The following is a 27,688-nucleotide window of genomic DNA, read 5'->3' as shown; positions in this document are numbered from 1 at the left end:
CAGCCAGAATGAGCTTGCTTGGCTCTCCCTTTAGTCTATCACTGCCACTGCCTAATAGGCCGCAGACCTTCAGCTGTCCCTTATCTTCTGTCAGCCCAGAAAGAAGCTAGGAATTGAAACCAAAGCATTTGTCTCTAGTCAGAGCACAAGGATGCTCTATGTCTCAATTTTCACTATATTAAATGAGTCAGATTCCTGATAGTATTTGAAATTCCTGAAAAGCAGCCACTACTCTTAAAAGCCTATATTCTATATAATTGTATGTGATGTATCATCACTCAAGAGCAAACACAACCCCACCAAAAGTTGTCTTAAAGGTTTATTAATCTGTAAGACTTATTTTAAAAATGGAAAGGCAGGTTTTGTGCAAAGGATTAGAAGTCCGTACATATTTTATAAACCTTTCCAGTTACTTACACATTTTCATGAACTTCCTGTACAATTTTTTACCTTGGTAATTACAGTAAATATTTTGAATGTTAGCAAAAAAAATAATCTTAAAGGCTCTGTATCTTGCTAAACTCAGAATGCCAATCCCACAAGTTGCTGACCACCTCTGTGTTAGGAGCTGAATGCTTTTAACTCCCATCCATTTCAATCACAGCTGTAGATTCTCAGCCTCTTCTAGGACTGGACCCAGAGAACATAAAAGATATAGCCAAATACAAACTACATTGCACTGAACATTAAGAGTATCCGATAAAGCAGCAACATTACACTTGAACCAATTTTCAAAAAAGAGATTTTATATATATATATATATACACACACACACACACACAGAGATATATTTTGAATTAACAGATATCCCCACATAACAATAAAAGTGCAACTGTACAGATAAAAATGGCCACATTTACAGACCTGTTATCTCGACAGCTGTTCAAAACTTGAAACGTTTCTAACAGTTTATTTTCAGTTCAGCTGCAATATTTTTCCCTGTTAAAGCTTTGAAAGACCACAAGTCTGAAGCCAGACATTTTCATTTTGTTGTAATTCAATACACATTTATCAAAAAACGTTGCTGGCTAGCGCTGTCAAACTTATTGTTTTGCTTTAACTTTTCTTCTTGCATCCTTATGTTTCTTCCGGCATTCCTGGAAATATTAAAATGTTAAATGGCATTAAATATAGTTTATAAACTCACAAATTGCTCTTTCAAATCTGCTTTGCTTTTATATTTAACAGAAATTAGCCAGCTCTGGCAGATATAAGGAATCAACAGTTTAAGTGAAAGCAACAAAGAATCCTGTGGCACCTTATAGACTAACAGACGTTCTGCAGCATGAGCTTTCGTGGGTGAATACCCACTTCTTGCATCTGAAGAAGTGGGTATTCACCCACGAAAGCTCATGCTGCAGAACGTCTGTTAGTCTATAAGGTGCCACAGGATTCTTTGTTGCTTTTACAGATCCAGACTAACACGGCTACCCCTCTGATACTTAACAGTTTAAGTGGACATCAAACACAAATTGTACATATTATACAGACAGTTAATTTTTATTTTACAAAATTCCCTGGTCTTGGTATGATATTAGGCCATTCTGAAAGTCCAAATAATTCATTTTTATTAAAATGAACAAAATAAGCCACTTCTTTTCACAAGCAACTCCCCCCCACCCCAAAATAATGAACTCTCTCAATTGTTACTGAATTACAGCTTTAAATCACTCACCTCAAGTAACAATCTACGTCTATTTTCCCAATTATCTTTTTCTTCATTGAGGTTTGATGATCTGCAGAATAGCTTAGGACCATCTACACAAGAGATGCATCATAACAACTTTGAGCCAGGTTAAACACAACTCAACTGTTTTCTTTCTTATAAGCTTTTCTTTGAAAAAGTTGTAGTAACATTATAAATTACCGTATAGGCTCGTTCATAAGCCGAATATTTTTGGTAAAAAAGTGATGCATAGAATGGGGCTCGGCTTATAAATGGGTCTATTTAAAATCATCAAATTTTGGCACTCTATGGAATCATTAAATTGAATATCTAATACAATGTTGTTTTGTTTACCTGGAGCATCTGCAGGCATGGAGCCCCTCGGCTCCCTGTGGCCGTGTTCGCTGTTCCCAGCCAAGTGATTCCCGCAGCTCCCATTGGCTGGGAACGGCAAACCGTGGACACTGGGACCTGAGGGGCTCCGTGCCTGTGAATTCTCCAGGTAAACAAAATGTCCAGGCCCACTAGCGGCTTACCCTAATGGGCCAGGAGCCAAAGTTTGCCAACCCCTGAAATATAGAGTCGGCTTATGAAAGGGTCATACAGTTTTTGCTATTTTTACCTAATCATCGTGTGTGTGTGTGTGTGCACGCGCGCACTTATAAAGGAACGGACTAATGAACGAGTATATATGGTCATTTGAACTTGTGTATGGAAAGTTACCAGGACAAGCTATTTTGAATGTATAAGAGACACATTGTTTTAGCTCAAATTTTAATAACAAACCATTGGTGAAAATATGGACTTGTGTCTTCTTTTTTAGATTGATTCACCTTAAACCCTGCTTCTAGCAGTCTATTTATAATGCACCTATCAAACCACGTAGGTGCATTAACCATACATTTTTAAAAAACCCATACATGTCCCAAGACAATGGAAACTCCACACTATGCAATCCTTTCAAAAAAGCAAACTTAAGTCACTTTCTCTAATAATGCTTGGGTAAGTAGGAGAGCCTTGCAATTGATCCTCAAGCAGATGGCTGGTTTTACAGCGTAAAGTGCCTGAACGGTTCTCAAAATATAGCTTTAACACAGGACTTTAATTCTTTTTAGGTGACAAATCTGAGGAACTGTCCCACATTGAGATGTCCCACATTAGAGGTTTTTCAACAAATTGATAAATTAAACAGTAATAAGTCACCAGGACCAGATACTGAAACATTCTAATTAATCCTTATGCCACCCCATATGAATTAAATATTATACTAATATAATTTGTTACAATGCCTCTGTTAAATTCCATCATCCTGTAGGAAAAATTTGGATAAGTTCAGTTGTACCTCTTAATCTTTCATCATCTTTGGAAAAGAAGAAAAATCTACTCGTCTTCATCTGTGGTAAAGATTGAGACCTGGAAAGATAAAGAAATTTTAGTCTCAGGCGGAAGAACAAAACTACTCTCCCATTCCAAGTACCAAAAATCATCCTCCATGAAAGGCAAATTATTTTCTAAACACTTAAGTGTTTTAAAGAGGGGAGGCAATTATTGATTTAGCCCGAAGTGGAGCACCTGGTCCAAGAGGTCACTATAGCTGGACCGCTTGGTAATAGCAACCATAATATAATTAAATTTAACATCCTGTGCTGGGGAAAACACCACAACACAGCAGCATTTAATTTTAGAAAGGGGAACTACACAAAAAAGAGGAAGTTAGTTAAACAGAAATTAAAAGATATATTGCCAAAAGTGAAATCCCTGCAAGGTGCATGGCAACTTTTTAAAGACACCATAATAGAGGCTCAACTTAAATGTATACCCTAAATTAAAAAACAGAGAACCAAAAAAGTGCCACCATGGCTAAACAACAAAGTAATAGAAGCAGTGGGAGGCAAAAAGTCATCCTTTAAAAAGTGAAGTTAAATCCTAGTGAGGAAAATACAAACTATCATAAACTCTGGCAAGTGAAGTGTAAAAATATAATTAGTAAGGCCAAAAAAGAATTTAAAAAACAGCTAACCAAAGACTCAAAAAGCAAAGGAATTTTTAAGTATATCAGAAGCAGGACCTGCTAAGCAACCAGTGGAGTCACTGGACATTCAAGATGCTAAAGGAGCACTCAAGGACGATAAGGCCATTGCGGAGAAACTAAATTAATTCTTTGCATCCGTCTTCACGTCTGAGGATGTGAGGGAGATTCCCAAATCTGAGCTATTCTTTTTAGGTGACAAATCTGAGGAACTGTCCCACATTGAGATGTCATTAGAGGTTTATCAACAAATTGATAAATTAAACAGTAATAAGTCACCAGGACCAGATGGTATTCACCCAAGAGTTCTGAAGGAACTCAAATGTGAAATTGCAGAACTACTAACTGTGGTTTGTAACCTATCATTTAAATCAGCTTGTCTACCAAATGACTGGAGGATAGCTAATGTGACACCAGAGGTGATCCTGGCAATTACAGGCCAGTAAGCCTGACTTCATTACCGGGCAAACTGGTTGAAATTATAGTAAATAACAGTGTTGTCAGACACGTAGATGAACATAATTTATTGGGGAAGAATCAACATGATTTTTGTAAAGAGAAATCATGCCTCACCAATCTACTAGAATACTTTGAGGGGGTCAACAAGCATGTAGATAAGGGGGATCCAGTGGATATAGTGTACTTAGATTTTCAGAAAGCCTTTGACAAAGTCCCTCACCAAAGGCTCTTAAGCAAAGTAAGCCGTCATGGGATAAGAGGGAGGGTCCTCTCAGCGATTGGTAACTGGTTTTCAAAATGGAGAGAGGTAAATGGTGTCTCCCAGGGGTCTGGGACAAGCACTATTCAACATATTCATAAATCATCTGGAAAAAGGGGTAAACAGAGAGGTGGCAATATTTGCAGATGATACAAAACTACTCAAGATAGTTAAGTCCCAAGCAGACTGCGAAGAGCTACAAATGGATCTCACAAAACTGGGTAACTGGGCAACAGAATGGCAGATTAAATTCAATGTTGATAAATGCAAAGTAATGCACATTGGAAAACATAATCCCAACTATGCATATAAAATGATGGGGTCTAAATTAGCTGTTACCACTCAAGGAAGAAATCTTGGAGTCATAGTGGATAGTTCTCTGAAAACATCCACTCAATGTGCAGCGGTGGTCAAAAAAGCGAACAGAATGTTGGTAATCATTAAGAAAGGGATAGATAATAAGACAGAAAATATCATATTTTCTCTATATAAATCATGGTATGCCCACATCTTGAATACTGCATGCAGATGTGGTTGCCCCATCTCAAAAAAGATATATTGGAATTGGAAAAGGTTCAGAAAAGGGCAACAAAAATGATTAAGGGTATGGAACAGCTTCCATATGAGGAGAGATTAATAAAACTGGTACTTTTTAGCTTGGAAAAGAGACAACTAAATGGGGATATGATAGAGGTCTATAAAATCTTGACTAGTGTGGAGAAAGTAAATAAGGAAGTGTTATTTACTCCTTCTCATAACAGAAGAACTAGAGGTTACCACATGAAATTAACAGGCAGCAGGTTTAAAACAAACAAAAGGAAGTATTTCGTCTAACAACACACTGTCAATCTGTGGAACTCTTTGCCAGACAATGTTGTGAAGGCCAAGATTGTTACCAAGTTCAAAAAAGAACTAGATACATTCATGAAGAATAGGTCCATCAATCGCTATTAGCCAAGATGGGTAGGAATGGTATCCCTAGCCTCTGTTTGCCAGAAGCTGGGGATGGGTGAAGGGATGGATCACTTGATGATGGTTTCTTATGCTGGGGGGGGAGAGGGTGGGGTGCCAAATAAAAGGATTTTTTCCTAGCTGCCACATAAATCCTGATATTTGTTAAGTACTTAATAGCCACAAAATATAAAACCAGATTTACATTTCTTTGCAATTTTCACTTTCAGAGGCTTCTGGCTCATCATCTTCCTCTGAGCTGCTGTCCTGGAAACGAGGATCCTCTTGCCATGTTACTCTTGCAGGTCTTATTGTTTCAATTACGTAGGGCTCTGCAATAGTACCACCAAAAAAACTGATCATTCCCCAGACTTCAAAGTGAAACTTGTGTTTAGATAAGTGTGAAATATCTGATTTGTAAAGGACCCTTTTTGTGCTTTCAGAAGAATATGCAGATTTTTCCCTATCTTTCTATAAAACCAAGGAGGCCAGTGGCACCTTATCTTCTCCAGTGGCACCTATCTTTCTCTGTTTTATATTTCCATCCTCAAAATCTAGTCAGTATCATTTTGGCTTAAATAGAGAACAGCAGATCTCCTCCGAAGCCAGTCAATGTTACTCCTTATTGGCCAGGGAGAGTGCTGTTAAGTATCCTGAGGATAAGCATAGTGCCTAGGTAGAATTCACAGCCTTTGCCGATCTGTCAAAGAAGAGAAAAGGACAAGAATACAACTGTTTTCCCTGTACGATACAACACACCACCTAAAACCAACAGCACAAAATTCCAAGTAGAAAGCAATTCTTTACACGCAGATTGTGATGCCGGTAGACCAGCTCACTTGTATGTTAATAGTGTTCAAGATAGATGTTAGATTTGCAAGAATATGTTTAGATTCTATACAATTCTTGTAAGTTGCTCCATGTATTAATCTTACTTGTAATGTCTGTATACCATGCTATAAGGAAATATTCAAGCAGCAAAGAGTCCTGTGGCACCTTATAGACCAGGGGTCGGCAACCTTTCACAAGTGGTGTGCCGAGTCTTCATTTATTCACTCTAATTTAAGGTTTTGCATGCCGGTAATACATTTTAATATTTTTTAGAAGGTTTCTCTCTATAAGTCTATATATTATATAACTAAACTATTGTTGTATTGTAAAATAAACAAGGTTTTCAAAAAGTTTAAGAAGCTTCATTTAAAATTAAATTAAAATGTTGATCTTACGACGCCGGCCTGCTCAGCCCGCTGCTGGTCTGGGGTTCTGTTCACCTAGGACGGAAGCGGGCTGAGCAGGGCCTGGGGCCGGGACCCCGGCTGGCAAGGGTCCGGCAGCCAGAACCCCAGACTGGCCGCAGGCTGTGCGGGGCAGGCTGCTGGGACCCCAGACCGGCAGTGGGCTGAGCGGCTCACTGCCGCTCAGGGGTTCCATCTGCCGGCTCCTGCCAGTCGGGATCCTGATTGCCAGATCCACTCACCTCGCTGCCAGTCTGGGGTCCTGGCCCTTCCCACGTACAGTGGATACCTACCTTCTCCCTGGTTCTGGCCCATTCTCTTCCTCTCTCTGCACTGAGCTGAGGGTGGGAGTGCACTGAGCACAGGGCTGGGGGTGAAGGGTCTGGCCAGGAGCTAGAATGAGGGAGGGGGCTCAGGGTTGGGGCAGGAGGTTTGGGTGTGGGGCACTTACCTGGGCAGCTCCCATATGACGTGAGGAGTGCAGGTGGGGATGTGGGGGTGCAGGAGTTCCTGTTTGGTGCTCAGGGTGAGAGTGGGGATTTGGGGCGTGGGCGGGCTGGGGATGTGCGGGGGTGCAAGAGTCAGGGCGCGGGGGGGGGGGGGGGGGCGGGGTATGTGTGGGGGTGCCAGAGTCAGGGCTGGGGTCGTGGGGGGGTGAAGGAGTCAAGCAGAGGTCTGGGTGTGTATGAGGGAGGTCCAGGGCAGGGGCCTGGGGGTGTGTGGGCGTGCGGGGCTCAGGGCAGAGGTGTGTGTGTGTGTGTGTGCGTGTGTGTGCGTGTGTGTGTGCGTGCGTGCGTGGTTAGAGCTCATGGCAGAGGGCTGGGCCTGCCCCCCTCAGGACCCCCAACTCCCTCGCTCCTTGTCCCCTGTCTACTCCCTCCTGGGACCCCTGCCCCTAACCGCCCCCCAGGACCCCATCCCCTATCTAAGCCTCCCTGCTCCTTGTTCCCTAACTGCCCCCCTAGGACCCTACCCCCTACCTGACCCCTGACTGCCCCAACCCTTATCAACACCCCGACCCCCAGACAGACTCCCGGGACTCCCATGCCCCATCCAACCAACCCGACAGGACCCCCAGAACTCCCGACCCATACAACCCCTCCCCCTGCTCCCTGCCTGCCGCAACCCCTCTCCACACCCCTGCCTCCTGACAGCACCCCCGCCCCGAACGTCCCACTCATCCAACCCCAGGTCCTTGCTCCTGACCACCCCTCCAGAGATCCCCACCCTAACTGCACCCCCAGGACCCTCCTTGCTCCCTGTCCCCTGACTGTCCTGCCCCTATCCACCCCTGCCCCCAACAGACCCCAGAACTCCCATGCCTCATCCACCCCTGCTCCCTGACTTCCCCTCCAGAAACCCCGCCTCTAGCCACCCCTATCCAGCCCACCCTGCTCCCTGTCCCCTGACTGCCCCCACCCCTTATCCATCCCCCAACCCCAGACCCCCTTACCTTGAGGCTCCAAGCAGAGCCAGATACATTACCTCGAACAGCCATGCCCCTCAGAGCGCTGCGCACGCAGCAGCTGGGCTCTGGGAGAGCGAGGAGCGTCTTTTCCTCCCCATGGAGCCAAATGCTGCCCCGCGGGAGCGCGCAGCCCCGGCCCCCAGAGCTCTGCGTGCGCAGCGGCAGGGCTCCAGGGGAGGGGAGAAGGCGGGGGAGGGGCCGGCGGCTTGGTGCACTCGGCCCGGTGCTCCAGCCCGGGACCGCGGACCCCACGGCTTGCCGCGCCAGGCAGGATTTTTAATGGCACACGTAGTCCCAGCAGGCAGCCGTGTGCCATTAAAAATTGGCACGTGTGCCACTGGTTGCTGATCCGTTATAGACTAACAGACGTATTGGAGAATGAGCTTTAATGGGTGAATACCCACTTCGTCGGATGCAAGACGAAGTGGGTATTCACTCACGAAAGCTCATGCTCCAATACGTCTGTTAGTCTATAAGGTGCCACAGGACTCTTTGCTGCTTTTACAGATCCAGACTAACACGGCTACCCCTCTGATACTGGAAATATTCAAGTTTTGCTGAATTGTAAAAATTTGCTTTAAATTTTGCTCAGATCTGTCCATGAGTTTTGTTTAATCTGTTTGACAAAAGGATGATTTCATACAACCTGGTGTGTCATCTTATTAAATATAATCTTAAGTGATTCAAATGTTAAAACAAATAAATGCCAGTAAAAGCAAACTATTAAAAAAGTTCTAGAATTTGTAATGTTACCTTCTTTCACAGCTGACTTGTTCACATCATCACCAAAAAAGGAAAACGTGAAGCCACTAGATTTTTCTTCTACATTGCCCCCAACATTAAGTCTTAATATATGCTGGTCAGCCAGAGTTGATTCTTCCACAGCATCATGTTTGTCCCAGGGTATTATTTCACTTTTTTCAGCTGCACATTTTGTTGATCCAAATACCTCTTTTAAATCCACAGCAACATCATAGTATATTTCTTTAGATACTTCAGGCAATTTCTCTGCCTCCTCCCTTTTCTTCTTTCTTTTAGATTTACTGGAATTATATTTATTTAAAAAAAAAACAATTATGCACTGGACAAACATTTGAAAGGTATGGGGTTTTCTTTTGGCTGATCTTTGAGGATTATTTGTATTACTTACAGGAGACCTCCTATCCAGGGAAATATTTGAATCCACTAGCAAGTAGTTTGCTTTTCTGCATTACTGTTTTCTTGTAATTTCAGTTTCTGGTAATAGGATGCCCTAAGAGTTAAAGGATTATATCCCAGTCTCATCTATTTGAGCTAATTTTTCAACTATTTCCTCTCTCCAGATCATACAGATAAACACAACCTACAGAAGGGAAAAATTCACATTTAACCTTAAGAGACTGGTGACAATTCTGAGCTATTGCTAGCAACATCAGTCATTCATCATCATCATTCATGCCCATCACCCCAACCGGGGTATGGGCCGCCAACCACAGATCTCCATAGTCTTCTATCCTGGGCCATTCGCTCTAGCTGGTTCCAGGTATAGCCCATTTTTTTGCTATCAACCTGAAGGTCGCGTCGCCAGGTATTTCTTGGGTGGCCTCTTTTCCGCTTGCCTTGGGGGTTCCACTGCAGTGCCTGTCTGGTGATGTTGGTTGGCTGCTTGCGTAGTGTATGTCCTATCCAGCCCCACTAAAAGGAATCTTTATAGAGCCTACATTTTACTAGGGGTGGGGAGACTTGCAAAGGGGACAGCAGAGTAAGCAAGGAGAATGACAGGCTTGTGGCCTCCAAATACTTTGAAAATCAGCCCTCAAGGGGAAGAAAGTTTGTCTTACAACTATCAAGAGGTGAGAAGATATTACCTCTCTTTTTCTGTAGTATCTGTTTTCCTTTCAAAAACTACATGGTCTTGCCTTGTGGGGTCATAGCGTAAGGTATTAATATCTCTGTAAGAATAAGAGGAACAATAAGAATTTAGCAATACTGTAACTAAATGTCTAAAATAAAATATAACTTGACAATTGCAATGACATTTTCGGCTCATCTTATTTGTGTTCACAAGCAGATTGAAACTTACTTTTGTTTTTATACAGTAAAAAAATTATTAGCATTATAAGAGCAGATCAGTGTGTGGTACAGTCTGTACTGTGAAGAAAAGGATTCCACGTAGCACTCGTCACATCAAAATATTCAACATTAAACACCTGCCCATCTTTCTTTAGGAAACAAAGTTAATACACAGATATGTTTTATCATTTGGCGATTAACTGAGTTTATGGTTATTATATACAGAGATTCTGATTTCTCCTTAAACTTCCAAATATACCAAAAAAGGAGATTTTTTTCTTTTTCAAAATTGAAAATGTTATTGAAATTAGCTAATGAAGACCAAACTTTAGCTCAGAGGAAAATAGCCTGATTGCAATATTCCATCCAGCCTAAAGACAATATAAAATCTTCAACCAAATATTCTGTTCCCCACACAGGCCTCTCTTGCCCTGTGAAATTAAAAGTTGTTAATTTATGCTATCACAGAAGTTAACCCAAAACAGGTGATGTGACTTCTGTCAAGAAAAATACCAGGAAAGGAGGCCATTGAATCTGTTGAGAATATCTTTAGGAAATACATAAAAATCTTTATAAGATTCATACAGTTGTAAAATAAGCATTGTGACACAGTTGCCTACCAAACCGGGCTATATGCCAATAATGGAAGTTGGAATTGAAAATATACTATTTGCAAAATACCTCAACACACCACCATTAAAAATAATCATTCTGGTACTAATTCAGCCCACATATGAATTGCTCCGCCAAATGTATGGATTAAAGATATAGATAAAAGTTCGATTTTTGAAATGTAATATTAAATGCATTGTATCTAGAAATTGTGGCTTCCTTGGACAGTGAAGGTTAGAACATGTGGGATGGAAGTAGAGAATCCACTCCTAACACACAGAAGAAACATCCCAACAGTAGTAAGGACAGGCTATAAATGAGAATCTATGTTTTTACAAACACTTCTGTCTAGGAATAAATTTGATGTTGATGAAGAGCAGAAATGGCAATTGCGTGTTGCTAGTAACATCCATCGCAGTCTCCAGAAATCAAAGTCTAGTCTATTAACCCACTATTCAACCTTTCAGTATAATTAGCCATTTTGAGTTTGTCTCTTTTTGGAGGGGAAAAGAAAATAAGGAAGCACAAGTAGATTTTAAGCTGTTTGGGGGCAGGAAGATCATTTTATTAACGCATAAATTCTCATGCGCAATGGCACTATATAAATAATGATTATCACCAATAATATCTATTGTCATACTGGGATGGGAAGCCTGAATTCAAAGGGGACTTTCCATGCACGTGATAAGGTGCTAAAGCAGGATCCATACTTGAATTTTTTGGTATTTCTTGCCAGTTTGCTTGATTTAGGATGTTCTAGGTTGATCTCCAAGAGACTTCCCAATATCTCCAGGTTTTTCTTTTTCTCAGCAGCAAATTCTCCTTCCTCATCGGTCTCCATTTTCTTTGCCTCTTCTAGGAAAAATATATAAAAACCTCTATGAAATGACTCCTTGAAGCATTCTTCCAATATTTAGACCACTAGGAAGTTAGTTAAGAAGCTCACAGAGTTTTACATTAAAGTGTGTGGGCCATGTTCTCTATTCCTCCTTATTTTAAAACTTTTTAAACAATCCATTTTGTTTTCTCCTCAAGTTATGGTCAAGCTTTGTTTATGAGGAGGTATGGGCATCAATTTAACATGAAAGATAGAGGTTTAATTATTTTCTGTCCCATGATTTTCTTCTATTTTATAATCATTACCCAGTCATTGTCATTTAAGGCTGTTAAGGGACATTTCTTGGGTTATAGACAAAAATGGAGTCAGAAGTAGGACTGGCTGAAAATTTGAGGTTTTTTTTGTTTTTTTTAAACAGGGTTGGTTTGTTTGAAATTTATTTGTTTTGGTTTTTTGCCAAAAAAATTTCTTTTAAGGAAAATATTTTTGCAATTTTCAACCAGCTCAATTGACAACACTCCCCCTTGTGGTTATTGAATAGCATGGTACTGCAAGATACATAAAATCCAAGTATATAAGCAAGGTTACTCTGGTTAACGGTATCCCCTTATCTTGTGAAAGATGCAGATACATTTATTTTGGTATCATCCTATAACAAAGAATTTTTTTAAAATGTTGACCTTCTAACAAGGAAATACACTCCCACATACACCCCAAACTAGAGTTTCCAGTAGCTAAATGGGGCATTTTATAAATATGTTCTCTAAATTACAGATGCCAGTACTACTTACTTTTACACTACCTTCCCATGAAGCTAAATCCAGAGAAGATAAATGTGTAATAAGTAATTCTAAATATTCAAAAACTTACACCCATCATGCCTCTCTATTACTACTAATTAGTTGTGACTACAAATTGCTATGGAAGAGCATGCCCTGGAAAATAAGAGAAAATGTTTACCTTCCTCTTCACTGCCACTTTCAAGGAACCGAGCATCCATACGAAATCTTTCATCTGTGCCAAAGCGTGATTGTAAATGCATGAGCTACATTGATAACAAAACAAAAAAAATTAAGATTAAATGTATGCAGTCCAGCAACTTTATAACAATCAGACAAGCAGTAACAGTTTTAACTTCAATCATGGCCATGAGTTAACATAAGCTTTCACTGTAGAGGTTCTCAGGAGAAATTTTTTAGTGGCCTCAGAGTGCGGCCACCAACTCTTGCTAGTGACAGTTCACATTTTTTCCTAAAATACTTAATTAGCTTTAGGAAAAGCAAATAAATATGCACGTATACACATCCAAATCACTGTAATTTATTCACTGCTAGCTAGTAAGTCTGTTGTGAAAAGTGATATTAAACATACAAGTGTCACTTTTCACAATGGGCTTACTCAGCCCTGGCAAGTCTGGGGACAAATTAAGCCCTGGATGGGGGGGCCAGGGGAGGCAGTTGGGGGCTAAAGCCTGAAGTCCTGCCGCCAGAGCCTGGGGCCTGCTGCCACACAGCCTAAGCCTGGGACTGGAGCCTGAAGCCTGAAGCCCTGTGGCCAGAGCCTGCCACCCTAGGGCTAAACCCCAAAACCTGAGCCCAACACCCCCTGAGAATTCGGGTAAACTCACTGGGTGCCTGCTTCTCCAGCATTGTGCCCTAGGTGTCTCCACAGGGGAAGGAAGGGGGGGCAGGGCCCAACCCCCGCTGGTGGCCCCAGTAACCAACACCAAGGAGGGGCATCCAGGAGCAACAGGGAGGAGCCGCTACTTGGCCCCTGCCCTTCCAGCTCAGGAGGCTGTGGCCACAAGAAATGTCCCTGGTGGCTGCATTTGGCCACGGTGGTCACATCTGAGAAACATTAATATATCTCCTTTGAAAATACCATTTGACTTCAGCTTGGGAGGTGTGGGAAAGAGCAGTTACATCATGGAGAAAACATTATTTTCTCTACATCTAAATGGACTTTTCCAACTCAGGTATCACTATAACTTTGCCAACACCATCCTATTCAAGTAACTGCAGATATTATTAAACAGGTTCACTAACCTTCTCACCAGCTTTGCCTTCAAACTGGGGTTTGATTTGGAATCTGTCATCTTCACCTGCAGCATCTTGCTCATCGTCACTGCTCTCAAACAACTTCCCAGAAATTTTACTAGTAAATTCCTTAATTGTTTAATAACAAAAAAGCAAAACAAACTGAGGAAACAGTTATAATAAGTAGTTCTAAGAACACTACTACCCACTTGTTTTGTATTACTTTCCCAATACAGCTGGAAGCCAACACTCTTTCATGATATCGCATTTACTTCTACTAATTATTGATGTCCATGAATCCTTGTAAAAAGATGTTATAGCTGCTTTACATGTTCTGAGACAATTCTCTGGTAATTTTATTTTACAGTTGTGATCATTCAAGTGTGGCAGGAGCACATTTCTGTATCTGCACTTTTCCGTATGATTTTATTTTATAAGTTACTGTGATGCTGAGCCAGCAAGAGTTAAGCAACCAGCAGGCTGGGTGACCTGAAAGCAACTTTTAAGGACATATTAGAAGAATACTGAAATGGTAAATATGGCCAGTCCTTGTAGATAGTTATCAAAGCCATGTCAAGTTGACTAGAATCCTTGATATTGTTAGAGAATCAAGAATACATATTAATCATATTTATCTGTTTAACTATATCTTGTTAGAAGTTTAACAATGTGATCACTTAGCTGTCTATGTTTCAGACCTGAATTCTATTGATTCAGAGATCAAAAGGGGAAATTATAATTTAGATAGGACTTGTGATATAATAAATGTTATTGGCCACATTTCTCTTTGAAATTTGTAGTAAACTACCTGTAACTAACTAGGTACTGGTGTATAGGAAACACATATTAGCTTCAAAGCAACAATGTATATTACCTGTTCTTCATTCAAGGAAGGCCAGCTGTGATCATTTGCTGTCAAAAGGCTTATCCACTTAACTTCAGCTATAAAGAAAGTGTTGGGCCTGATCCTATTTTATCACAGATCTGTTTAAAATTTTGACAGGGAAAGTCTAAGCCTACAAGAATGAGGTCTCTAGGTCTACTCTCGATTAACCCTGCAAGTCTCATGGAAGCATTTGAACAAACTCTGCACATGGACTGCCTATTTGACTATAGGCTTTTAAATTGATTACAGAAGGATTTTTACAAACCAGCAGCCTCACCATCTCTGCTATGAAACTGATTTAAGAACTTTGTTCATATCTCTATGTATACTGATTTTTAACCACATCAACTCTTCTTTTTACATTCTCACTATATTAGACTTGGCTGTCTGGATGGGAACCAAAGGGGATTGTATTTTGGCTTCTTGGTAACCAGTAAGGTATTACGGATGCTATATGGTTACTGGCTTGGTGAACTCTCATTATAAAATAAACCACCAATTTTGGGGATCATCTGCCCTATTATTCGCAGTTTGCCCTGAATAAACATTCTCAGTGTAGCCCCTCCAGGCACCATGGTCACAGTTACACACTTCACATTCTTGCAACTGCATATCTGCTTAGTATTTGTGAAATGCCTTTAATGAAGGTGTTTCACTGGTGATGCACATGAGACTTTACCCTCTCAAATCCATATATTCAATAAAAACAGTTTGATACTTATTATGAAGCAGTATTTCAGTTAAACTTGCTTTTCTCTAGGTTTCACAGTGGTTGTTAGGCTGTCATAAAAAAGTTAATTTGGATTTTGAAAAATGTTATTCTAGGAAAGAGTTTTAGAACCAGTTTTTAAGTAACAGACTCCACAGACTGCCTTTTGCTTTATGAAATCTACAATACAATGGAAGTTACTTGATAAATATAATTGAAATGATAAAAATCAAAAGAAATGTAATGCAGTTATAAGTGACACTCTCAGCAGCAAAGAATGTCACGGCCAAGTCTTCCAGAATAATTATGGTTCCCCACCACAGAGTTTGGGCCACTGTACAACAACTCACAATGTGGAGCAAGGACCCCAATGTAGTAAACTAACCTCTAAATATAAGTCAGGAAAACAAAAGGATGGGAGGGAGAAAGGGTGTTTTACATTGAACATTGACAGTGGCCCTAATTTTAAAACACCTTTGAAAAAAGAAAGAAGCTTTCAGTTTAGGCTTTAAAAGTGGATGAAAAGAATAAAGATGTCAAGGGAGAGGAAGTTCCCTCCCATTAAACGCATCATTAGCTGCTGCTGACCTACTACATGATGGTGGAACCTCTGAAGAGAGGTGGTGTTACAAAAGATACTGATTAAGTGAAGTTCTCAAAATTTACTCAAACTCTACACCATCCGTCATTTTAAAACCCAAGAGGGCCAATTTAAAATTTATCCTCCGCTTTACAGGTAATAAATGAAAACAGTGGAAAGTGGAGTTCTAGCATAACCACATATAAGCCTCTCCATGAGACCACTGCTCTTACGGTTTGAGAGTTGTGATATTGTGTGAACACTGCACTGCAATCAATTTATACAAGTTATTTTATCCAGTAGAGTGCCTGATTTTTCCAGTTTCCAAAAAGATTCTCCAAAATTTGCATTGTCTTTGAGTTACGAATATGCACCACTTATTTTGTGTCATCTATTTTATATCCATTAGTACAAAGGACAATATTCAAGATTTGATCCCAAACTCTGAATACGAGTAGGTGTTGCTCTTCAGTACAATACATACTAGCAAATTGGGTAGGTGAATGCCCTCTCAGAAATTAGGCTGGACTTGTTTCTAAGCCACTTACTTTTCCAGGCAGATTTCCTATAGTCGCTTCTTCCTGAGACTTCTCTTCTACTTCAGCTTCACTTTCTCCATCTGAATCAAATACAATGTGCTTATGTTTGCTTGCTGACTGGCTTTCCTGGAAAAGGAGAGACATTGTTCAGTTTAACATGTCAAATATTGGTTATATACTATGGGAACTACTGCTGGGCACATTTACAACAGTAGAGAATGTAATTAATTCACCTATTGTGTTTCCTGGAAAAAATCCCATGACATCCCAGTATACACTTTTTTGGACATATCCTAAAAATCAATCTGGCAAAGAAGATAGGCGTTGCTCTCAAACACGATTCAAACCACAGCAACATCTTAGAGAACACATACTGGAGATGCTTATTAAACCAGTATTCTTTCAGTACTGTTTTACTGTTCAGAGACAAGTTGAAAGCATACTTACCAGGTTCAGAAGAGCCCCTTGAATAAGTTTCTTCTGTATTTCTCTCTCTTTCTGTCTCTCTTGTAGAGCTGCCAGCCTCTTCTGATTATCCTGCAGTTGTTTCTCCTTTTCATCTGGCTCACTTGAGATAGCAGTAGGAATGCAAAACTCTTCTTTACTTTTGTGAAGACTTTTCTTATGGTTCTCACTTTTCTGAAATTTAGAGGCTGAACCTTTACTGCTTGCATCCTTCTTTGGTTTCTCAGGAAGAGATTCAGGGCTTTCCAATTCACATTTAATGTGTTTCTGTGCAACAGATAAAACACTATCTGTGTCAGTGCTTTCCTCCTTACTTCCACTCATACTAGTTGTGGTGCAGTCCTCACGGTCTCCTCTGTTTTCTGTTTGATCTTCTGCATGAGAATTCAAGTAGTTATTCTCTCGTAATGAAGGTGGTTTCCAAATAGGCTTTTCACTTCCACCTTCTGCGTATTGGGAATCTGACACCTTCTTGAGCTGGTTGCTGAGAGTATTTTGCTTCTTTTTCACACTTCTGTCTTCAAGTGAACATAATATGGAACAACCAGACTGTCTGGGAGCTGAATGTTTCTCATAACAAGAACAGTTTGGTTTTGAAACCTCTTCTAAAGATTTCTTTTTCAAATCAACAAGGCTTGAGGAATTCTGGTTATATTTCCTTTTACAGTTGCAAAAACCTTCCTTGCTCATCTCCTCAAAATTCTCATTTTCACATAATGATCCTATTCCTCTGAAAGGCTGAAATTTCAAACTGGAGGTATTTTCCATTGGCTTCTCATCATCAGCACTCTCCTCTCCCTCTAAAATGGCAGCAACTATATCTTCAGGATTAATAGATGTTTTAGTTGTAGAGGCAATTTCATAAGTCTTTTTACTATACTTGGTGTTACTAATATTACCTTCAGTTTTGCACTGACTATCCCTCTGCTTAACTTCTATATCTCCTTGTGAAGATTCAGTACTTGCAGTGGCTAATGCTTCTAACTCAGGTAACGTAAGATCTAGGCGGTAACAGTTTTGCATCATGTCTTCATAATTAGAGTCAGCTTCAGATTCACTTGCTTCAGGCTCTGAATCAAAACTAGTAGACCCAGACTTGCTATCAACTCTGTTGTCCTGTAGTTCAGACGCCCGGGGTTTTGCCGTTTTGTTATGCACTGCTTTTTTGTTATTTTTTTCTCTTAACTTATCTGGTGACAACACAAAGGAACCATTTGCAGAATCAAAGCTTTTGTTGTTTTTGAAAGTTTCATTCCTAACATTATCCTTCCTTTGCATTTTCACCAGCTCAGAATCTTTTAGAATTTTAGTTTTCACATTGTTTTTATCTGGAGTTTTAGTCACAGCAATAATTTCATCTGTATCTGCTGAATCATAATCCGTGTCATTTTCAATAGTCTTTCCTTGTCTGTTACCTCCCTTACTCAGTTTCTTCATAATATTTGGATTGGTTAAAGACCAGTGAGTGTTGTATTTTAGCTCAAAATTATCCCCCACAACTTCCAAACGATCACTTTCAGATTCAACATTTGTTTTAGCTTTCTGTATTTCCTTTTCTTTCTCCATCATTGCCTTGATTTCTTCTTCAGAATCAATATCAGTGTCTGAAATGCTGTTTGTATTCCTGTTAGGCTTAACACCAGATGCCAGGTTCTTATCCAGAAATAAGTCTTTCCCTTTCATGTCAATACTATTAACACTAGGAGTCTGAAGTAATTTAGACAGACCAGTTGATTTGGAGTTTGACATTTGGACTAATTTTGTTTGTGTTAAGTTTGCTTTTTTTGATTGCAAGTGGCGAACTGGTGTTTTATTTAAATCTTCACTACTCTGTATCCTCATTTTTTTAGGTGTTTTTTTCATTTCAGGGAACTCTCCTCGTCGTTTCTTGCTCATGCTGTCATCTCCACCTTCCAACTGCCAAGTGAGCTTGGATATGGGAACTGTGTCAGTCAAGTCTTGCTCCAGCTTTCTAAGGTTGTGGCAATATTTTGATGGATCATATTTCATTATGTTATAGTTAGAGTTAAGGAATAAAAATAAAACCAAGGAGGCTTCCACTTTTCAGCAAGTAACAACCTAAGTTATAGGGACAAGGACAATAGATGTTGTCTCAGTTACTGGACTAACTGCATCTCTCAACCCTCCTGGTTCCTTTGAGTGCAGCTCCCTTAGATCTCAAGCTTCACCCATCACCCCCCTATAGGGGAGGAATCACACAATTCACCGACTCTCAGACCAGGTTTTAGTATGCAGTCCCCTGTGACCAACCGTGACTATGTGAACAGATCTTATGTTCACCACCTGGTAGTTTTCTTCCATTTGGGAGCAACAACAGTGGTGTCAATTAACCATTAGCCCTCGTAAAGCAAATAATATTTTATAACAAAAGCATTAAAAAATATCTTAGAACAATAAAGCAGTGTATACACATGCCTGCCTCTCCCTAAGGCTTACTATTCCCTGGCTCTGGGAAAGGCCCAACTCCTTATGAAAGCCTCTCTGTGTGTCAGCCTGTCTCTCAGCCACTGAGTATTGACCCCACTCTTTGCCTCCTGAGAATGGCTTTTAACTATTTAGTGTCCTTTTGATCTCCAGGCTCGCAGCCCGTCAAAACAAGGCTTGCATCTTCATTGGAGACAAGACATAGAATCCTCTAAGCTCATAACTCCCCGCTGCGTCCCACATTATGCAGTTGCCCTCCAGTGTTTGCTAGGAGGTTATCTGTAACTGTTGTGTTGCTTTCCTTGCTTTTCCCCCTGCAACCCCCTATTAAGCTAGATCAATACATTCCTGCAGATGAGTCTTATAACCCAGTATACAATAACTTCACTTTACCGACCAGGTCACATACATTGTTCATAAAATTATTACATCTGAGTATTTATATAGCAGCTCCACATCCATCACAGATGGTTATTTTTAAAGCTATGTTTTCTGAACTTTTTAAGTGAATTACATACCACCTGTAACTATCCATCAAACTGATGCAAGTTTGTTGCAAGTAATAAAGCCCCGGAGGAACATTTTTCTGTTTTTTTAGCAAAAATATATTTAAGGTGAGTCCATTTGTTTTTTGCACTCTGATCCTTTCCATAACGGCAAGAGAAAGATTTGGAATTCTAATCAATCAGCCAATATATACCCATTCTTTGCCAAGCGTAACATTTTAAATTACCTCCACATAAGAAAGAGACAGTAACTACACTTTATTTTGTATCAGTAATATGAAGACTGTTATGCAAATATCTCCTTGCATATATGGTAAACAAATGAAGAGAATAATGGAACTGTTTCTATAATCATTCAATGTTTACTCAAGCAGTAGGAAAGGATATTTTGCTTTTGTGTCGACCCTTAAGGTGAAGGATGGGTAAAACTCTGCCAAATTTACTAACGACCCAATCCTGTAAGAAAGAAAAATATACAATTATATCAGAGTGAAAAAAATTATATTGGAATGAAAAAAAAATAGGGATTAAATGTATCACAGTAAATAAAAATAAGGTAGTCCTAAAACATAATGGATTCTGAATGACAGGAATACTAATACAGTAACTCCTCACTTAAAGTCGTCCCGGTTAACATTGTTTCATTCCTGATGAAGTACGGAACATGCTTGTTTAAAGTTGTGCAATGCTCCCTTATAACGTTGTTTGGCAGCCGCCTACTTTGTCCACTGCTTGCAAGAAGAGCAGCCTGTTGCAGCTAGCTGGTGGGGGCTTGGAAGCAGGGTGGACTGCCAAAAAAAAAACAACCCTCCCATCAGCTCCCTGCTCCCCTAAGTTTCCTGTGTGGCAGTCTCCCAGCAGGCTACCAATTGCCGGCAGTTCAGTTGTCCCTCCCTGCCCTGCCATGTGCTGCTCCTGCCCTCTGCCTTGGAGCTACTCCCGGGAGCCTCCTGCTTGCTGTGCAGGGGAGGAGGGGGGGCTAATGTCAGGGTGTCCCCCTCCCCCCATTCCTGTCCCCCGCTTACCCTTTCTCCATATATGGCAGGGTGGGAACACAACAGGGCTCAGGATGGCGAGAGCTTGCTGGCCGCAGCTGCTGTCTCAACTTCCTGATCTACTTAAAAAGGCAATGTACACCTCTACCCCGCTATAACGCGGTCGTGGGGAGCCAAAAATCCCTACCGCGTTATAGCTGAAACCCCATTATAATCGGAGCAGGGGCGGCAGGGCTCCGGCGGTGATCTAAAGAGCTCCGGGCTCCAGCTGCTGTGGGGAGCTCCAGGCCCTTTAAATCGCCGGTGGAGGCCCGCTGTTGCAGCCCCGAGGTAGCGGCGGCAGGGCTCCAGTGGTGATTTAAAGAGCTCCGGGCTCCTGCCGCTGTGGGGAGCCCGGACTCTTTAAATCGCCGGTGAGCCCCACTGCCGCAGCCCCAGGGTAGCAGCGGCAGGGCTCCGGCAGTGTTTTAAAGGGCCCGGGCTCCCCGCAGCAGCCAGCGCCCCGGACCCTTTAAAACACTGCTGGAGCCCTGCTGCTACTGCGCTATACACGAACCCGTGTTATATCGGGTCGCGTTATAGCGGGGTAGAGGTGTACTTAGAATGGTGTCAGCATACTTAAAGGGCAATGCGTCTCTCTCTCTCTTTGTCTGCCATGCTGCCTCCCCTCCCTCCATTTGTGCTGCCTTGCAGAGTGTGAGGCTACAATAACAATGTGTTAACCCTTGAGGGCTCAGCTGAATGCTAGATCATCATTTAGCAGTAAGGCATTCCCTGGGAAATAGCCCACCCTCTGACTTCACCACCTCAACCAAGCTTCACAATCATCATTGCTGCATACAGTATTAAATTGTTTAAAACTTATAATGTATGTGTGTATGTATATTTTTGTCTGGTGAAAATTTTTTTTCCTGGAACCTAACCCTCCCATTTACATTAATTCTTATGGGGAAATTGGATTCACTTAACATTGTTTCACTTAAAGTTGTATTTTTCAGGAACATAACTACAACGTTAAGTGAGGAGTTACTGTAAAAGGAATCTGCCCATATCTAGCCGTTTTGTTCTATTATGTGTCATATTTCTGTATTAAACCACTATGCTAATTTCTTTCTAGAAAGGAGGGAACATCTCAAATGTTATATTCTCGTTGTCAGTTTATAGACAGACTATCGTTCAGCTGATTCTAATTTGCTACCTAAACCACCTAACTCAGCTGAACTGGTTGACTGGTTGACCTGCCTCTCAGTTGATAAGGAGGAGGGCCTTTTAACACTCTGGGACTGACTCCTCCCCCCCTCTTGCAACTGTCTGTCCTGAGTTTATCACAATAGACAGTATCGTAGAGAGACCAAAAAAAGATCTGATTTAACTGAAGAGACACCAACCATTAACTGACTCTGCTCTCATAGTAGCTAAACAGAAAACCCCAAGATCAAGCTGAACACTAAAAATGAAACTTTGAAACATCTAGTTAAATGAATACTTGTTTTACTTGCGTAAATCTTGATGTAGTCTCAGTTAAACTTTATCCTCTCCCTACAATATGGGCTCTAACCCTGCAATAATTTATACTCATACTCAACACCAAGCACTGTGAATAGTCCTACTGATCACAGGGCCCAAAATGAATGTGGTGTATAAGGCAGCTCATATACAAGAATTACATGTTTTATAAAAGCTAATTCTAGACATTGCTATGAACTTTAAATGACAATACACACACGCAAAGATAGCCAGCTCTATCCCCTCCTAAAAAACAAACTGGTATCTATGCTCATATTTTATAAGGTTTATAAAACTGAGGCTTATTTTGTACGAGTCACAGCTACTCTGTCACCTTGTATGTATTGTCTCCTGTAATCAAATATACAAATCTGAAGTAAACTTAATGTGAAGGAAGCGTATTAGAAAGCTAAATAAAAGGGTGCCTGATGCAATTCTCTTAACTCAGCAGAACGGATACCCCACAATACCTTATGATCCGGTACTTCTGTTCCTGGCACTGCTTTCATATGAAAATTCACAACTCCAGCTTTATTCAGTGATTCCAACAGATTTCCCTTGCCATCCGTATGTGGCTTTTCCTTCTTCAACCTTGCTTCTTGTCTCTCCTGTGCCAATCTGTATCAGGCAGTGCATGGTTTAAGCTTGCCATGACATAAAAGCAAACAAAAAAGTATCTTTGTGTAAAGCCATCATTAGCGATGGATCTCTTACACAATGGACAACCATTCACTCTGAGCCAATGTGAAACATATCAAAGATATGTTTTGCCAATTCTCATTAAAACCAGGAACAAGGCTTCCCCCAGGCTAACTTTTTAATAATATAGCAGGTATGATAAGTGTGCTGCAAATGTACCAGCACGCTATCAGTTTCAATGAAAAATAAATGAACATTTAAAGCAGCTAATGGAGAACATATAGGAAAAGGGTAAGGGAAAACTGCACAGTGGGCAAAATAACAAGTATAAAAAATACAAAACACTGTAGTACCCAAACTATCTTCTTAGAAGTTATTTCTTTATTAAGTCTGTTAAAATCCCATTTACTTGGATTTGAAGGGAAAGCAATATCCAGTGGCTTTTGCAGGTTCATTATAGAAGAGCATTCTTTAATTAGAACCCTCTTACAAACAAGCAGTCAAAAAGTTTACTTAATACAGTATTTGACAAATATAAAGGTAAAAACTCAGGCCATATACATTTAAAGTTGGTAGAATGAATTATTCAGACACTGGTTCATTTGTATTTTGCACAATTCTAGCAAAATGATATATATAGGGCCCTACCAATTTCACGGCTGTGAAAAAGTGTTGCGGACCTTGAAATAAGCCTTTCTCCATGAAATCTGATGTCCCCCTGTTCCTATGAGTGCCCCAGCAAAGGGGGCTTCTAGCTCTGGCTGGGCACGTGAGGGACAGGACTTGTCCCTCCCCTGCACAGCTGCTTGGGGTGTGGGGAGGGAGGAAATGATCAGACCCACCTACACCTCCGGGAACATCCTACGGCTGCAGGAAGCTCTGTGGTTGCTGCCCTCAGAGTCCAGCTCTAAAGGAAGCACAGAAGTGAGGGTGGCAATTCCATGACCACCCTCAAACAGGTCTGCGACATCACCACCCTCATCCCCTTTTGGGTCGGGATCACCATGGTTACAACACCATCACATTTCAGATTTAAACAGCTGAAAATGTGAAATTTACCAATTTTCAAATCCTATGGCTGTGAAATTGACCATAATGGACCATGAATTTGGTAGAGCCATATATATTATATATATATTTATTTGACAGTGTGTGGCAAAGTAGTTCAACAGCAACAATATACATTTGTATATTAACATTACCTGTGCAAAAAGCTTTCTTTGGCCAATTCAATTTGTAGCGTTCCACCTTTCCACCTTGCTTTATTTAAAATGGACATACCTAGGAAACAAGCATTAGACAGAAAATGACTATTACCCACATGTAAAATACAGCAAAAAGAGACGATTAAAAACATTTCTTAAATATTATATATTTTGGAGCATTATGAGACTGATCCTGCACCTAATTAGACTATTCTGTTGATTATGGGTAGCAAATTTAGGGTCTAATATGGAAAGCAAAAGACAAGATATTTTCAACATCCAAACCCTATTTTGACTAACAGTAAGTTAGCCAGTAATAAACAAACACTCAAAAGATTAAATAGCTCATTCCAAATAAGGATTCAAAAATTCAGATACAACTTAGATAATTCTTAGGTTCCCTTCACCACTCTATCCAGGTTTTTCACACTTTCTCTTCTTCTCAACAGATCCTGCAAGCACTGGCAGACACATTGGCAATACTGGGAGATGGAGATTGGGAGGGAAGTCATTATTCCATATAAAGAGATTAAGGAAAGCACAAAGTTTTAGGCTGATTCTTAATTATGTTTAAATAAGATGGCCTATCCCTAAAAAGAAGGTTTCCCTTGTCCTTTTTCAAAGGTACATTATCAACCCCCATCTTCAGGTGTAGATGACTGTGCTGAAATAATCTCAACTGGTTGACTGCAGATTACACAGAAGTTGAAGTTTTGTAATGTTCATCTGCCTACCAGAAAAGATTGGGAAACTGTATTTCCATTCTAAAAGCATTAAAATTGACCTCCTTAAGGAAAATAAACTTTGCTTAACCCATTGTTCTTTATTCCCTTTAGTCTCAGTCAATTCTAATGTCATACACAAATATCAATGTATCAAAGAGAAGAAAATATGTTTAAACTCATTTTCTAAACCTTCTCACTAAGGGGCTAACATATGCATTTCACCCTCTCCGCCAACCCACTAGGCTATTCTGATAAGACCATTGCCTCCAACCCATAACATAAAAACACAGATACTTCAATAAAATACATTATTTTGAAGAGCATCTTCCATAAACATTGATTCCTAAAATAACTGAACTAAATAGAACTGAAGAATGAAATAGCAAATGGGAAAGGGAAATTAAGAGGTATAGATGAAGACAAAAAAGCTATCTCCTCTACTTCAATGGCGGTCTGAGCAGGTAAGTGCAGGTTCAGGTATTTGTTACATCGTTAGTTTACAGGGATTAAAATAAACTGCAACAAATATAATTTGTGTACTTACATCTTTTAAGATCTGCTTCAGAAATGCTAATGTTGATATAAGCAAAAGTTTTCATAGGGTTCCCTGGTCAATAATTAGAAACATTTGGTTACTTTTGTATATAAAACTGTAATTTTTTATTTTTAAAATTGAAGCATGTGTTCTCTACAGATGCTTAAGGAAAAGTAGTAGTTTTGAAATGGAAGTTGTTTTTCATCACTAGCTGAAGTAAAGAACAGTTACACTTTTAAAGAGCGAAATGAAAATATTACCCTGGTCATCTTTCCTGATAACAATTTCCGCATCTGTAACATTTCCAAACTTGCTGAATCTTTCCTGCAGTTCAGCCTCAGAAACTGTATGGCCAAGTCCTCCAACGTATAAACGTTTTAAAACTTGTTTTTTCTCCATATTAAAAAGTCAGACTGTTTCATTTAGGATGTGCGTTTTATCCTTCTGTAAAAAGGAAACAACAAAAAAATCAGTATTAATGGTTTTTGTGGTTCTGGGGAGAGCTGCACCTGTGATCTCTTTCTCAGCCATTCGATGGGCACTTCCAAGTGATGGCCCTAAACCTGCACTTCTCTCAGAGTGGAATCCTACAATTCAGCCCACTTTTTGACATGACTACCAGCCCTTGTTTCACCAACCATATTAACTCAACAAGTCCAACAGGACTTGGTCCCTGCTAGGAAATCTTCTCTGGGAGTTGTGACCCATGGTAAAAAGCAGCTTATACAGAACAGAATATGATTTATTTAACAATCGGAATATGTCAAGTAGAGAGAATGAGGTTAAAACAACAAAAGTCCACATTATTATTAGATTATTTTGCTATGAATTTATTAGCACTAGAGCAGAGGTAGGCAACCTATGGCATGCATGCCAAAGACGGCACGCAAGCTGATTTTCAGTGGCACTCACACTGCCTGGGTCCTGGCCACCAGTCCGGGGGGAAGGAGGGGGGCTCTGCATTTTAATTTAATTTTAAATGAAGCTTCTTAAACATTTTAAAAACCTTATTTACTCGACATACAATGATAGTTTAGCTATATATTATAGACTTATAGAAAGAGACCTTCTAAAAATGTTAAAATGTATTACTGGCATGCGAAACCTTAAATCAGAGTAAATAAATGAAGACTTGGCACATCACTTCCGAAAGGTTGCCAACCCCTGCACTAGAGTAACTAAAATTAGGTTCTAAATCCATATTTAGGCACCTAAGCGAAAGTGAGCTGATTTTCACATATGCTGGGCACTTATGGATAACCCCACATTAGTTACAATAGTATTTGTGGGTACTCAACACCTCTGGAAATAAGGCCGCTTGTATTTAGGTGCCTAAATATAAGCATATTGGATCAGATAATGGTCAATCTAGACCTGACTCTGGCCAGCACCAGATGCTTCAAAGAAGGTGCAAGAAACCCTGACGAGCAATTACTGATTACTGAATATCCTGCCCATTGAAGAAGTTTCTTTCCACAACCCTTGGTTAGAGAATGGTGCTCTGAAGAGTAATGTCCCTGCCAAACACTACACTTAAAACCCCCCACACGCATATACAGGAGGATGGTCTCATTATTACTAGAAATATTCTATTACTTTTTTCAACACCCTGGAGAAATGTCCAATCCTGCAACTTATTTCAAAGAGTCTGTTAGGCTAATAAATACACCAAATAACTTGTTTTCCTTTTATGAGTTTTTAGATTTGCTGCCATTCAATATCATGGAATGTTCATTATATTCAGACAGCTCAGTGTTGACACATGCGGCTTACAACATTAAAAACTCAGTTTTTCATCATTTGTGTCAGAAAAAACAGGTATGTGTGCGTGTGAGAGAGAACTACACATCTATCCAAACATCAGAGGTAACACAACCTTCAGCTGTACGAGTTTCGCCGCATTACCCCCACTACATTGTGACAAATGTGAACTGTCTAGGAATGAGGAGTGCGAGGGGAAAGGACAGAGACTCGGCCCCCTGAGCCCGAGAATAGGGAGGAGCGCAGAGGGAAAGACAGAGACGGGGCCCCCCATAGTTCCAGAACGAAACAAGGCCCCCAAGCCCCTTTCGGTCTCGGTGGCTTCTCTACCGGGACTTTTCTCTAAGGAGTCTCCCAGCGCGAGCCCCAGACTCCTGACCAGGCCACCGCAGCAGCCCTGACCTCCGAGCTAAGGACTCGACCACCTGCCGAGGAGACCTCCCGAGGGCGACTACGCTGAGCGTGTTCTCATACCGCACGTGTCCAGCCAGGAAACTCCTTCCTCACCCACACACTTTTCTGGATACGTCTCTATTCGCCCCCCCCCCGCTTCCGGGACACACTGGAAAACAAGGTTCCTAGTGCCT

At 40.6% G+C, this 27,688-nt stretch overlaps 1 protein-coding gene across 4 annotated transcripts; it reads right to left on the bottom strand.

The window, feature by feature from the left end:
* Window positions 1-306: 306 nt before the first annotated feature.
* NOL8 (nucleolar protein 8) lies at window positions 307-27,674 on the bottom strand. Of its 4 annotated transcripts, none has more exons than XM_039480839.1 (17): window positions 27,576-27,674; window positions 25,601-25,784; window positions 25,350-25,412; window positions 24,078-24,156; window positions 22,707-22,854; window positions 20,123-20,191; window positions 16,767-18,797; window positions 16,329-16,445; window positions 13,615-13,734; window positions 12,530-12,614; window positions 11,442-11,586; window positions 9,915-9,998; window positions 8,821-9,110; window positions 5,570-5,696; window positions 3,009-3,079; window positions 1,676-1,758; window positions 307-1,097 (listed from the first exon to the last, which is right to left on the bottom strand). In XM_039480839.1, the coding sequence occupies exons 2-17, from the start codon at window positions 25,737-25,739 to the stop codon at window positions 1,044-1,046; spliced, it is 3,705 nt and encodes a 1,234-aa protein (XP_039336773.1). In that variant the 5' UTR covers window positions 25,740-25,784; window positions 27,576-27,674; the 3' UTR covers window positions 307-1,043. The 4 variants fall into 4 exon arrangements, with proteins under 4 accessions (XP_039336773.1, XP_039336771.1, XP_039336774.1 ...); XM_039480837.1 differs by having other exon boundaries at window positions 27,504-27,622; XM_039480840.1 differs by lacking the exon at window positions 27,576-27,674 and adding an exon at window positions 27,432-27,453.
* Between the last annotated feature and the right edge of the window lie 14 nt (window positions 27,675-27,688).

Source organism: Mauremys reevesii, linkage group 7, assembly GCF_016161935.1.
Source record: "Mauremys reevesii isolate NIE-2019 linkage group 7, ASM1616193v1, whole genome shotgun sequence".
Taxonomy (NCBI): Eukaryota; Metazoa; Chordata; order Testudines; family Geoemydidae; genus Mauremys; species Mauremys reevesii.
Note: the sequence above shows the minus strand (reverse complement) of the source record. Positions and strands in the feature narration are given on the sequence as shown.